We start from the raw sequence: 14591 nt of genomic DNA, 5'->3' as shown, positions 1-14591 counted from the left end.
ACGAGAAGCCCAAAGACACAAGCCGGGAAGGGGAAAGCCCCATGATGTGTTGAGCTAACAAGCCTCACTAAACAAACTGTGGGCAGTCAGCTCTGCGGCGGCCAGCGTTAGCAGTCAGAGATGCAGGTACTCTCTTGACCGACTCATTACAGTCATAAAAACGAAAGGTCCGTGTTTGACTTGTGATTGGAAGTAATTGGGGAATGTGATGTGAGCGGGTGCGTGGCACTAAAAGTTACTGTGGGTGGCTGGACTGTTCTATACACAGGTGAAGATTGAAAGACAAATTTTTTTTGACGTGGAAAGCTTTTTTACACTAATTTTCGCTAAGTGCAGTAAATTAGTTAGCTATTTGTACTTGTCTAGGTTATTATCATTAGCTAAAACTAAAAACATTTATGTTACATGCAATAAAATAAAAGTAAACTGAAGGAAAACCGTGGATTTGTGGCACAATGGCCCCAATATATTCGTAGTTCTTTTTTGTTCTTCGCTTCGAGGTAAAAATAAGTTCAAAATACCACACTGTTTGGAGTAGTGTTTAAATGAATATGTAAAGATGTGTTCCAATAAAAAAAAAAAATGACAATAGTGAGAAAACAGCAGTTAAGAAAGCATCCGATCATGGCGATGTGGATATGTTTGCACGAGCTCTGCAATTCGGCACTCTAGTCAAGTCACGTCACGTTTAATTATGAAGCACTTTATACAATAGATTGCTTCAAATCAAGCAGCTTTACAGTATTAAACATGAAAAAAAACAGTGTCATTAGCCGTGTTTCCATTACCCTTCAAATTGCGCAAATTAAAAATTGCGAATTGAAAATACACTCAACGGAAACACGTCAATTTCGCAAAAAAACCCATTTATCGCAAAAAAGTTTTTACGCTCATATGAGGTGGTTTTTCAGGCAATTCGAAAAAGAAATATTTAGCAAAACTGCAATGGAAACAGTTTGTGCGCATTTACAGTAACCTGACGTAGCTGACACGGTGTGTTTGGACAGAATACAAGACGGAGTTCTTTATTAAATTCATAAAAGACAAAATAATTACAGGAATACTGGTTTCTAAACCTCAAAGAAATGCCACAATCAAGACATCGGAGCAGAAATGACAAATGAGTGAGAAACACCATATGTGCCGCTCACAGTATAAGGGTTCTTCCTTGCCATTAATGCTTCAATAACACGCCTACGTCTCCTTCCGTTAATAATAATAACAATGTCTCGCACGGTGGCTGTGATATATAAATCTACCAACGTCCGTTGCCATGATTTTTTAAATGACTTATCGCGAGAGGAAAAAAGGACACTTTAGTCGCATAACATCGGTTAATGGAAACGCCGTCATTTCGCAATAGTTTTGTATCGATATTTAGAAGAAGCAAATTTGTAATACAACGCGACTAGTGTCACTTTCAGTTTGAATTTCAATTTCAGTTTCTACTATAAAGCAGCTCTCCAGTGTGTTCATGTTTTTACCTGCGTATTACACCCAACTATTACGTAATAAGCACGGACCAATGGTAGCTTGAAGGTGTTCATCAGCCAGAGCAAACTTTTCCATAAAATTCACTTTGGGAAGCTGTTTTAAACTCCAAAAAACAAACTCCAAACTAACTTCACTTTGGCCGTCACACCAGTTTGCTCTTTGATTTCACTTGTAGTATATTGGGGCCTTAAGAGTTACTGTGTGTGGCTGGACTGGATCATAGCAAGAGTGAGTGCCAGCCTGATTACTTTCAAATTAGCTATTTGTACTGGCCAGGGTAATTACAGTAAACTAAAATAAATTAAAACCATAAAAACACATTTTTGTTACTTGAAATAAAATAAACGTACGTTGATATAAATTATTGAAAACTTGAAAAAATGTGGATTTGTGGCACTAAGAGTTACTGTGGGTGGCTGGACTGGATCAAGGCAAGAGTGCGTGCCAGCTTGATTATTTACAATCGCAAGTTTCCTGAGCAGACACCCTACACTGACTTCCCCCTCATCCTCTCTCACAGAGTTACCCATTCACAACACTGTATTTCTCCCCTAAACTTTGGATGAGAGCCGAAAACCTGCTTGGCACCGTGAGACCTGCAACCTACTCGCCCTGGTTCACCCCTAAAGATTACGCAACGACATGCAATCGTGATCCTCTGGGCATCTTTTAACAATGGTACATTATTGAGCCAGGAGTAATCAGTACCTTACAAGATCAAGAACATACACCCGTACATTACATGACTAATTGGATCACATTACAAAGAAGCAGAAGGGGGTACATAGCTGCCATTACACATCCTTGAAAACAAAGAGCAGAGATGAAAGACCTGGCATTACAGCCACAGCTACAAAAAAAAGTCTCCTCCAAACACTGCATTTCCCTTTTAAGGTGAGGTTGGAGGGAAGTCGAATGTTACTTATAATAACACATCACACCTGCAGCCCAATCTGAATTAGAGGCCGTAACAGAAACGCCTCGTAAATTGTTGAGATGGCTCATTTTTACAGCCGATTGCCACGTGAGTCATGTTTTATACACAGGTGAAGATCGAAAGACTTATTCTTTGATGTGGAAAGCTTCTAATCTATTATTAAAAAAAAAAAAAACATTTTTGCAGAGTGTAGCAAATTAGTTAGCTATTCATACTGGGCAGAGTTATTATCGTTAACTAAACCTAAAACCATTAATTTTTTTTGTTTTTTATTTAAAATAAAATCAATTAAATGAAATAAAATATAAAAAAAAATTTAAACATATTTTATATCAGCTAATTGCCAAGGCAATTTTTTTTCTATTTTTTTTTAGTCTAACTTGAAGTATTAAAATAAAACTTTATAAATCTAAAAAGTAAATAAATAAAAATGTATTAATAAAAACTATATAGACATTTAAAAAATGACAAAAACACACAACAAAATAATTTTGTTGTGTGTTTTTGTCATTTTTTAAATGTCCATATAGTTTTTATTAATGAACATTGTTGAAAATGTCTAAAGTTTCAGCGCTAATAGTGGCATTAAACAGAATTGGGGAAATAAAGATTATCTCCAAACAGGTTTTCCATACTCCCCCTGTTTGTCCTGCTTGATATACAGCAAGTCAACAGAAATTGACATGTCGGCCCATTTAAACCTACAGAACAATATTGTGAAAGCACCACAAAGCCACAGTGTTTACACTCTTGGAGAAGCAGGGGTCTAAAAAACAAACAAACAAAAAAACCCAGAGCCCTTTGGGAGACAGTGGCTCATAAATTTTTACTTTTAGGAGCCAAATTACCTTTTTGTTTATCTTATAAAACTGCAATAGCAGTTTTTCCTTATTTTAATTGTTAAAATATTAGAATATCATTTACAGTGTAAAAACATGCTGTTTATATGGCGACATGCAGTTAAAGATGCATGAGTTGGTAATCGGATTGATTTAAAGCCCACAAAATATTCAACAAAAGTATGTTACTGGAAACACTTCTGGCTACCCTAACACAGGGTCGCTATAATAGTAATTGGAATAAGCCTCGCATTAATTAGTTGAATTAATGTAAACTGATGACTGCTAATCAGATGAAATCTGACAAGGCCAATCTAACAGATATTTTTATATAGCATGTTCAAATAGTTACTTTTTGAGGGTGAGCAAAAATGCACTGTTTTTGTGTGTGTCGCTTTAAATGCAAATGAGCTGCTGCTCCTGGCACAGAGGGCGGAGCTTCAAGAGCTGGTGTGTTAGCAGCTACAATTATCTCACACAGACATGCACTGAAAATAAAACATTTTTTTTTTTGCCTTTTATGTTCAAAACGGAGTCAGAAAAAGATGGAGAGACTCAAGAAGAAGTGACAACATGTAGACAACATTTCTGAATGGTTAGTTGATGAATTTATGTAGCTTATGTGTAGTTAACTTCTAGTCATTGATTAGCATATTCTGTCATTATAATCTATATATCCTGTTCCCAGGGGCGGGGTTTATGTAAATTTTAGGGTTCATGATGCGAACCAGCCGTTTGTTGTAATCCTTAAAAAGCTATTTTTTAAAAGAAGATATCATCCTTTGCTTTGAACTTTGAGCTTCGTAACTTTGCAGACGTTGTTTATGCTCAAACAGCAACATTACACACTAACTAAAGTTAGAAAAATGAAATCAACCACCCCTTTAAGGTGATAGTATGAATGTAGTATATTGGTTCGTGCTGCACTCGTGGAGAATAACTCACTGTCCACTGGGCTCATGTAGTCAGGGAGATGAGCAGCCGCGGCCCCCGTCTGCATGAGCAGGTCTCCGTAAGGGCTGCGGTGACTGGTGATGAGGTGATAGTACTCTGAGGGGTTGGCCCCAGGGGGGGGAGGGGGCAGGCCAAACAAGCTCCGCTCCTTCAGGTGTTCATGGGTCACTGCTAAGACAGAGAAGAGTTTAGGAGTCACACAAACACATAGGTGGAGAAAAGTGGGGTTGGATGTATAGTCCCCAGCACAATGTTTGTCACATGACCTTATACAGTTTGTAAATACAGTATACCACTCCTAATGAGAGATGTACATAAAAAGTTGTAAACATTTTTGGATTTTTAGTCAAAAAATGCTTACCAGTTTTTAATTCTAAAAACAAAACATGTAAATCATCTAGCCATAAATTATTCAATGAAGCATTTTGTGTATCAGATGATTTGGGGTAAGTTGTGCCAGGGGCTTAACTAATATTGATTGTAAGCTTTGCCTTCAAATATTAAATATTACAAATGCTGAGTAATGAACCGTTTAATAACATTGAAAGTTAAAAATCTTCTGTATTCAATTGATCAAAAATACAGTAAAAACTGCAATTTAAAATAACGGTTTTCTATTTAATATATAGTTTATAGTAGACATCTTCAAATATGCCTAAAAGTAAAAAGTGGCACAGCTTACTTTGCTCTCCCCTTCCCCTTAAGCCCCTTGCCTAAACTTTAACACCTGCACCTAGTAAACGCTAATCTAAAGGTGTCAAAGGCAATACATGCAAGTGATATATTTATTTTTCTGTCTGCTGAGGTCAGATAACCATTAGTGCCTCCTACGTTATTTCCGTAACACTCGCCTACGACGAAGAAATAACACCAATTCACGCCCATGCTGCTTAAGTTATGGGACGCTCAGGATGGGGGGGGGGGAGGGTTCCACCCCATTCTTGCTTGCTTGGCCATTCATACCATAACAGCTCTATCAGGAACAATTAGGCCCCAGCGAGGTTAAAAAAGAACAGGCGTGTGTTTGTGCTGGATTCATGGCAGAACAAGGCCGTTTATTTTCTCCACGCTCGCCGGATCGTATAACTGCGTCCCTAGAGGGGCTCAGAAACGGTGTGAGGAGGGGTGCAGCAGAGGCTGAGGCTAAAAAAGCCCTGAGGCAGTGGACCAATGAGTGCAGATCAGCAGTCAGAACACTGCTCTGGGGCTTGGGACATCTTCAGTGATCTTAATCAGCAATTCTTTAAGGACCGTCTGTTAAACAGAGAACGTGATTGACTTCTGCAAGACTGGAGCTCTGTCACAAAGTTAGTTGACTGTATAATGTGCGGACACAATGGATGTAGAGCTAAAAAAAAGACTATATTAGCGTGGTATTTTATGCAAATCATTGAATTAATCACCTGTCATTCTTATATGTGAGACCTTTTAAAGTGTAGGTGAACTGTTGGGAACACTGTGTATATGAGACAAAAAAAGAAGGATTTTTAGGTTTTATTTGGATTCATTCAAGCTCAACTCCTCCAATTATCTCTGCCACCATTTAATCACCAACACAATCTTTTCCACATTGCTTATTTAAGTGTGAAAGCAGAGCCATTACTGGAAGGAGGATGTGCTTGGTGACTTATCTCTGGTTCGGGGTGCTCGTCCCAACCTGTTATAGTAACAGGGCTGAGTGAGAGGACCATGCTTTTTGGCAAGGGAGATAATGTCTGGGAAATGGTTTCTTTCTCAATATTATCTATTTGTATATTCAGGGTTATATGCCATGTAAGAGCAGGTCTACAGTAATGTACCAAACAAAACACACACACACGCACGCACACACATTTCCCAGGGGCTGTCAAGTGCACAAAACATAAAAAATCACAATAAAACTAATGTAAAAGTGCTTAATTACCATCTTTCCTCACACAATATTATCATATTGTTTCAGACTACTTGAATTACAGCACACGAATAACATTACTATTATGGTGGTTTTTGTTCATTTTTGAAGCTTGGTCACAATTCACTTCCATTGTACAGAAACAAGCAATGTGAACATTTTGCTAAACATCTCTTTTTGTTTTTAACAAAAGAAAGTAAGTCATATGAATATAGAAATATATGAGGGTGAGTAAATTAAAATTTGAATTTACAGCTGACCTTACAGTACTGTTCAAAAGTTTGGGGTTGGAAAGAGGTTTAAAGGTTTTTGAAATAAATCTCTTATGCTAAACATAACAAGGCTGCATTTAAAAAAAATTAAAACAGTAATATTGTGAAATATTGCAATTTAAAAGAACGGTTTACTATTTTAATATGTAACTTATTCCTGTGACGTCAAAGCTAAATTTCATTACTTCAGTCTTCAGTGTCACATTGTCCTTCAGAAATCATTCTAATATGATGATTTGCTGCTCAAGAAACATTCGTTATTATTATCAATGTTGAAAACAGTTGTGCTGCCTAATATTTTTGTGTAAGCTATGAATAAATAAATAAAAATCATAAAAAATATTTTTTGATGAATAGTAAGTTCAAAAGAGCAGCATTTATGTGGAATAGTAACACTATACAAATCTATGTCTCTTTTTATCAATTTAAAGTGTCCTTGCTGAACAAACGTATTCATTTCTTACAGAACGGTAGTGTATTTGTCAGCGACAACCGGACACTGGTACATGGAGAACAATGACACTCACCGTCAGCAGGGCTCAGTCCTCGTGCTGCGGAGATCATGGAGAGAGTGGGGCTGCTGTGGACTGACCGCAGGTAGTGCTCCATGTGTGGGTTGACATACGGGTGTGGTGGGTTGAAGGGGGATTCTCCGGTAGTTGCAGCGTGAGGCGATAGTCGGATGAGAGAGATATCAGAGATAACTGGACTGCCAGCTAATCCATGAGGTCTAGCAAAAGACAAAGAAAAAGACGACCGCAATTAGTTTCTTACACAAAGACAGGCTGCCACATAGTTTAAGTGGTTAAGTGTAGCGTAATTAGGAAACCTCTGTGCAAATCCATGTCTTTAGGTCACGTAAAAATACTTTTTACAATCCCTATCTTTATCACTGTGTCAGTGACGGACCTTAATTATTTCACTTAAAACAAACTCGGAACTCATCAGGAAATTACCATTTACTTCCTTAATGCATATTCCTGTTTGTATGTTGCACGATTCATTCACTTTCCTTTTTGATGACATCACAAATCCATCTGGCTCCCATCTGGTATGTAACGTTCACTTTTCACAATTCAACAAATTTCTGATGGATACAATTAAATTTCATCCAAGATTTTTTCACTTTGAAATATGTTGCATATTAAAGTAAAGTAAAGTAATAAAATGGTTCATAAACCGTGCGATTCGACAATCTAGACTTTAAAACTTTGTCTTGTCTTCCATTCAAAATGTCTAAACATTCTCAAAAGTTTACCTGAGAAGCAAAATTATAAATATTCCGATTTTCCCCCCCAGAAAACATATCTTTAATTATAGAGCTGATCTAACTAAGTTTATTTTTCTTATCGGCAAATTGTTGTTTTTATTGTTTTAATGTTATAATAATGTTTCGAGATTAAAAAAATATATATATATATATAAATATATATATATTAAAAAAACATATGTATATACCAAGCGGCAACCTTCCGATGTCTCTCTTGAATCCTACACGGAAGTGACTTAAACTTCAATTCATTGACTGGCCACAAGAGACTCCAAAAGAAGGTCAATCCCCAAGACCCCCATGTTAATATGCACAACTTAAAAGCAGAAAAAAAAAAGTTTACAGTATGCAGTCTGGTACAAACAGGGGTTTTGGTTTATATAGCTAATTTTGCCTTTCATGACAACTGTGAGGGGGTGATTTTATTTTTTTTATAACTCACCTGTTTAAATTATATTAAGCCTTAAAGTTATGCATAATTAAGGCCATGGCCACTTGAGTGACAGGTGGATTGCGCTGTTGTCACTACCAGCCATTTGTCTGCTGTCTGTTTGCCATCACGTCACCTCAGCTAATCCTGCCTTTTTGGCCATTTTCGATTATCCGGGAGCGACGGCCGGCTCAGCCCACTTTGGGCTTCAAAAATGCTCCAGGTCCAGATGTAACATCTGAAAGCACCAATTGGGTCAAAAAGGGTATTGGGCTTCAGACCTTGGGTTTGGGCTTCAGACCTTTACTGTCAAACTGGTCATATTTTTTTCCACAACTCCTAAACATAGACAAGCTACTCCTCCCTTTACGCCTGAGGTTTTGAACAAGTCGAAACTGAGAGAGCTGTAGTACATGGTTGGTTGTAATGTTTGTGTGGGATTGATGCCTCTGAAGACACACGCCTGAAGTGTTATGATGAGACTGCTTAATACTCCCTCCCCATTTCTCAGTCACTGTTTGAAGAGGCTGGTGTGTAGAACAAGATAATGGGGCAGAAGTTCACAGATAGCCCACAGGTCAAGGTGAGGATATAAATGTGTCACGTCTTGGCAGGTATATCACGCCAGTCCAAAGAACACCAGCCAGGAGGCAGCTGTAACTCTTACGTCTCCAAAAGTAGAGCACACATCTCTGATCTTCAGTAGCAAGAGGACTTTGAAGAGATGTTTCCGTGTGGTTCCCTTAATGACATATTAGTATACAGTGGTTAAACACTTGGACGAGAGCAAGATCAGAACCTGATGTCCCACATTTACATTTACGCATTTTATTCAAAGTGAACCCATGACCTTGCCGTTGCTATACTGCCATGATCTACTGTTTGAGATACAGGAAGGTCATGAAAGAAAAAAAAAACAGCTGGTCATTATTGCAAAATAAACCCAATTATATGATCTGAACCTAATGTCAAACTGATTCTGACTGGCTAATGCGGTGTTTGACCAATCAGAATTAAGTATTCGAGAGAGCTCGGTTACAGTTGAGTCCCTAAATGGAGCGTTCTTGAACACAGAGGGAATGTCAGACAGTGTTAAATAAAGCAGACCTGTCTATGTCCCCATACTACTTCACTTTCCACTGGGAGAGGAAATGACCATGCGTATGAATCAGAGCCTGCGTTCCACAAGGGTGTGTTCTGCGCTCGGGCTGCAAATTATGGGGGGGATGGTCAGTTCTTCTGGGGATTTGATGGCAAGCAGGCTACCACTATAGCTACACATTCATTTTGTATCGAGGAAAATTAGACCATACTCAATGGGGGAGGAAAAAAAGCCTTTGCCTGAATGAAAGGGGAATGTTTCTTTTATGAAAGTGTGCGTTGTTTATATTTGTTTGACATGTGAATGAAGAGGATTACAGATTGCCTCCATCAAAATGCATTTAGTTATGTGCCAAATCTTTAAAGTAACAGTTCTGTCATCATCTACTCACTGTCATGTTTTTCCAAACCAAGGAGAAAGTTCAGTCCTGCTCTTTTGCATACAATGAAAGTGAATGGTGACCATGGCCTGTCAGGTTGCAAAAAATTACCAAAAACACTTTAAAAGTATCATAGGCCCTGTTTCCAGAGGTCAAGCCCAAAACGGACAAGCTCAAAATATTTTAGACCCCGTTTACACCTGTATTTAGTGTCGTCCAAATGTGATCTGATCGACCAAAACACATATTAAAGGAGAACTCCGGTCAATTTTAACATTGAGCTCAATTTTTAGTAAATTTGGAGTGCTGTCAATACAGAGAACAAAGACAAAAATCGGTGTTGCCTACACCGTGTTATCCTATTTTTAAAATTTGCACCCTGTTGACTTGAATGGGGCAAGTTTTAAACCTGCTTTTATTTCTCTTATCATCCTGATGTGTCATACAAGTGCCCAGCCATGTTGAGTGATTCCTTCAGAGTGAACACGAGTGAATCTGACTGCAGTAGATGTGAAAGATATGAATAAAAATTATGTTATATCAGCCAGCGCACATACCTGTATTTAGTTCCTGTTTTCGGTGGAAGTCCAAAGTAGTCGATTGTCGAGTTCACGCGCGTGATCATAGTAACTAAACCTATGCGCGTGAACTCGACAATCGACTACTTTGGACTTCCACCTTGTAGGCAACACCGATTTTTGTCGTTGTTCTCTGTATTGACAGCACTCCAAATGTACTAAAAATTGAGCTCAATGTTAAAATTCTAAAAATTCTAAAGGAGTTCTCCTTTAATACCAGGGCCATTCAGGATAAACAAGTGTAAACAGGGCCAAACATGTAAAATTATTATATTCTCAATTTCCTTAAGCTTTGTGTGAGGAAAATGTCTTTGGTTCACTGCAGTTTTAAGGAGAAAATACTCAAACCATGTGCAAATTCATAAGGCAACACCATTGCGGTCTTAAACATATTAAAAACACCACATAGACATATTTAAACAACATTAAAAGCTTGATTTTCAACACAGGGGGACTTTAAAAAAATCTCCCAATATGACGTCAAGACATGTACTAGTAGGTTTGATGTTGATGATGCCAAACGCCATTGGTTGTGTGGTTAGTAATTGATTAAGATGCATATGTGCATATTCAGATTGCGCAAACAACATTTAAGAACCGAGGGAAGGAATTAAGTTCAATAAATAACTTGAATTTTGGTCTGTTTATCACACAAAGCTAATCTATGACTTCATGAGAAGTTATTGCACTTATGATGTATTTTTGTAGCTCGACAGGCCCTGACTACAATTCACTTTCATTGTATGCAGCAGTGTGAACATTCTGCTTAACATCTCCTTCTGCGTTGACCCGAAGAAAGACTACAGGTTTAAAATGACACGAGGGTGAGTAAATGATGACAGAATTTGAAACCATTGCTTTAATGCATGCATTTTTCAAAAAGGGATAAACCGTTTTTTGTACCTTTAATGAGATGTGAGCAAGGCCTACAGTGACTATCTGAATGGCAGGTATCAGATGCATTATGCTTGGCACAGTCTGGCTTCATCTCAGTCTCTCATTTATACCATCTCTGTTCGGAGGCCAACCTGCACCCAGCCGGAGTCGTGCTCAGTTTCCAGTAAACGCCTGCAGACTACCAGGCTTGTCCTGTTGCCAACTTTCTGCCATAAGCCTCCTTGAAAGGATAGCCATAAAGACGTCTCTGTTCTTGAGGAGCTGAAAGAAAACAGACTCGCCATACACAAACCACCAAACCCTCCCCCCCATTTGTAGAGGGGGGGTGGGGGTGAAGCAAGTGCTCAAAATTAATATTCGCCTGCAATAGTGCTATGATTTTGCAAACTGCAAAGGTGTGTTATTATCTGTATGTGGCCATAAGCACGTGTTGGCTGTCATCTTGACCACTGACAACAGTATGACAACAGATGGCATCACCACAGAAAATGTCATGATGGTTGTATTGTAAATATTGTGACCATTGGTTTCAGTGTCCCAAACTGAACATCAAAAGATGTCAATTTAAATGGTTAATTAAAAACACACAAATATATTAGATGCAGAAGACAGCTTGACAGAAATTGCCTTCTTTACATTGACAAACTCTATTGATAGTGAGAGAGTATTCTTTCTTAATGTACTGATTCTTTACACACTTTTTAATTTTTTTTTATTTAAAACCCCAGACTAAAGCTTAAAGCCAACATAAAACACCAATTGCAACCCTCTTTATTTCTGTAAATCAAATCAGGCACAAGAAGTCTAGCAATGTGCATTAAAAAAGTAAACAGGATTCATTTTGATTTCATGCTGACTTTAAGCATAATGTCATTACAAATTCTCAGCCTTATTGGCACATAATTAAAGATTTGGAGTAATATTTACAGTTGTTTTGAAGTCTTGCCCACCATAATTGAACTACTATGGGAAAGTATGTCAACAACAGTGAGAGACAACTCTTAAATATACATAAACACATATTAACCCAGTTTTGGGTACATTCCCACATTTCTCAATGTTCGCCAGACAGTCGAAATCGACAAGACAACATGTCAACGCATTAATAAATCAGGAAAACTGCTCTGGGTGTTTGAACCCTCAATAATAAGCCATTATTTACAACTTTACCTGTCAGGGGATAAGAAAAAGTGGGCCCCTACTGACAAGAATGATAGCCAAGGTCTTGTTGTTACGCCCTCTCTCTGACAAGATGGTACTTGAACAGTTGAGGAGACCTTAGTCATAGACAGGGTATGTCATGGTGCATTTAGAGAGCTTCTTCTTAATAGCTACCTGTCATTTTTAGCAGTCTTCCATCGTAGCACCATGGGTGGTACCAGCCCATAGTAACAAAACACAATAACTGTCTCCATTTGACATTCTTTTTAGTGTCTCCATTACCACACACACAAAAAAAGTCAGCAACTGATGCAACAATATCGTGAAGGTACAGTTACCATCTTACAGCAGTCATTAGCAATGTTCCTCGTGACCTAACCGCTGTAGAAAACCTTTGCAAAGTTGATATGTAACTTGAAACGGCCATGACAAGTTTAATGGCTACAAACATTATGGTTTTAAGTTATATATATTATAGGATGAATATATATGTATCCTATATATAGCTTCTGTGAACTTCATAAATGCCCGCTTTTTGACAATATGTGTTATTTCATTCTGCAGGCTCTGTGGAAATATTCAGAATATGCCTATTCCCTGCTGACTCCAGAGAGAATATCCGTATGCCACATCTCTGGTCAGGTGCTCTGATTTAGATGAATCACATCTTATCCCACAGAGACTGCAGTTAGTGGGAGCCGTGGGAACCTTTTCCAAACTCAATGCATGCTCTCCAGTCACTCTCTTTCTCTGCAGTATTACTGTATGTCCAAAACTAACAAACATGCATTATCTACTGTGGTGAAATAAAATGGGGAGCGATGACAGTGGAGATGGAGAGAGGAACAGGCCTCATTTTATGTTGTGTTTTGTTTCCGGTTTGTGTGGCCAGCAGTCGTCCGCGAGGGGCTGCTGGCTTATACTTTAATTTTTGTATTTGTTTATGTATTCAAATTGTGTGAAACGTTCGCCGGTTCCTGCCTCCTTCTTTCCCGTAACATCTGAACTGCGTTACGTCTACCATAACATTTACCAAAATATATGTGCAAAGTTTCCCTTCACTATATAAAGACGTACAGTATTAGTTCAGACAACTTCTTTTTAGTACATTCATTGGTTTGAAAAAATATTGCGTGGTGCTTGATACCACTGCAATCTGAAACCGTTTTCCAAAAGAACATTTCGAGCAAATGATGTGTTTTTCTCATTCACTCTGCTGTCATTGAGGTTTGGGGGAAGGAAAGCTAGATTCTGGATGCTAATTGCTTTGTTTACATGTTGAAATACTCTACAAACATTTAGACATTCATCTTGAAGACTTGTCATTCCTATTTATGCGTGTGGGGAGATATTGGATTGGTTTGGAAGAGTTTTTTTGGCAAACACATCTGCAGCATATCTGAATAGACGCAAACCACTATTTTAAGCTGCAGGTCACAAGCCAAAATATCACGATTGCCAGTGTTATGTTACAATAAATGAAGATGTTAATACTGAGTAACTTACAACCGCTGCAACACTGTAATGGCATCCCGGAATGAATCAGTGTTTGCATGAATCATTTAAGAGAGCAAATCAATTAATCGCTTTTTAAGACAGTCACTCACTAGTTTCATTCCTAAATTAATCAGTATGTTTGAACAAATTAGTTTAATGAGTCAGTGACTCCCTTATAACATACAGAAAGAGACATTGAAAAATCCCTACCACCAATGCACAGATGACAGATCTAATTGTATTTATTCGTTTCACAAATGTTTGACTAAGGGTGTGTTCACACTTGGCATGTTTGGTTAGATTAAAACGAACCCTGGTGCGATTGCTCTGTTAGTGCGGTTCATTTGAATAAGTGTGAACGCTTTGAATAAGTGAGTCGCGATGTTGCCCATTACAGTTCGGTACAGAGAGTACAGACGTCTCCTCGCAAAATATCTTCACTTGTGTGTGTGATGGAGGGATTCCTGAAGTTTTTTTGACTACTTTACACATTTTATAAGCTCTTCACAAGTTCTTATCAGGGCAAAATACCATCATACAGTATGTAGGCTATGCACATAAAACGAGTGCATTTATCCCAGCACACAGCATTGTTTTTGATGTTCGGTAAGTTCTGAAGTGAAGTATACATAATAAAAGCTGACCAATCAGGTTGTGAACATATCCCTATGCCTTTAGGGTCAGTGCTAAAATGCCAACGTGAACGCTAAGACGACCAGGACTAAATGTTTTTTTTTGTGGTCCGGACCAAACGAACCGAACTATAAGTGTGAACACACTCTAAATGTTCCTCTAACAAATACTCTTACATGGCAAAGATGTATATCCTAAGGGTAAGAATAAAACCTATGTATCATGAATCATTCTATAGGATCCGATCACTAAATAAG

At 38.1% G+C, this 14591-nt stretch overlaps 1 protein-coding gene across 2 annotated transcripts in view; it reads right to left on the bottom strand.

Moving 5' to 3' along the window:
• The window catches only part of gli2a (GLI family zinc finger 2a), a 76643-nt gene that overhangs the window by 18472 nt on the left and 43580 nt on the right, over nt 1-14591 (bottom strand). The window contains exons 4-5 of one of the 2 annotated variants that reach the window (XM_079619861.1): nt 6915-7117; nt 4216-4392 (exon numbers count right to left, since the gene is read on the bottom strand). In XM_079619861.1, the coding sequence (XP_079475987.1) occupies nt 4216-4392; nt 6915-7117 (380 nt within the window). Of the gene's footprint in view, nt 1-4215; nt 4396-6914; nt 7118-14591 lie in introns of both variants that reach the window. The other variant, XM_079619860.1, reaches the window with a different exon arrangement.

The sequence above is a fragment of the Phoxinus phoxinus genome (assembly GCF_949152265.1).
Source record: "Phoxinus phoxinus genome assembly, chromosome: 7".
NCBI classification, from domain to species: Eukaryota; Metazoa; Chordata; class Actinopteri; order Cypriniformes; family Leuciscidae; genus Phoxinus; species Phoxinus phoxinus.
This window is presented reverse-complemented; position numbering and strand designations above follow the sequence as displayed.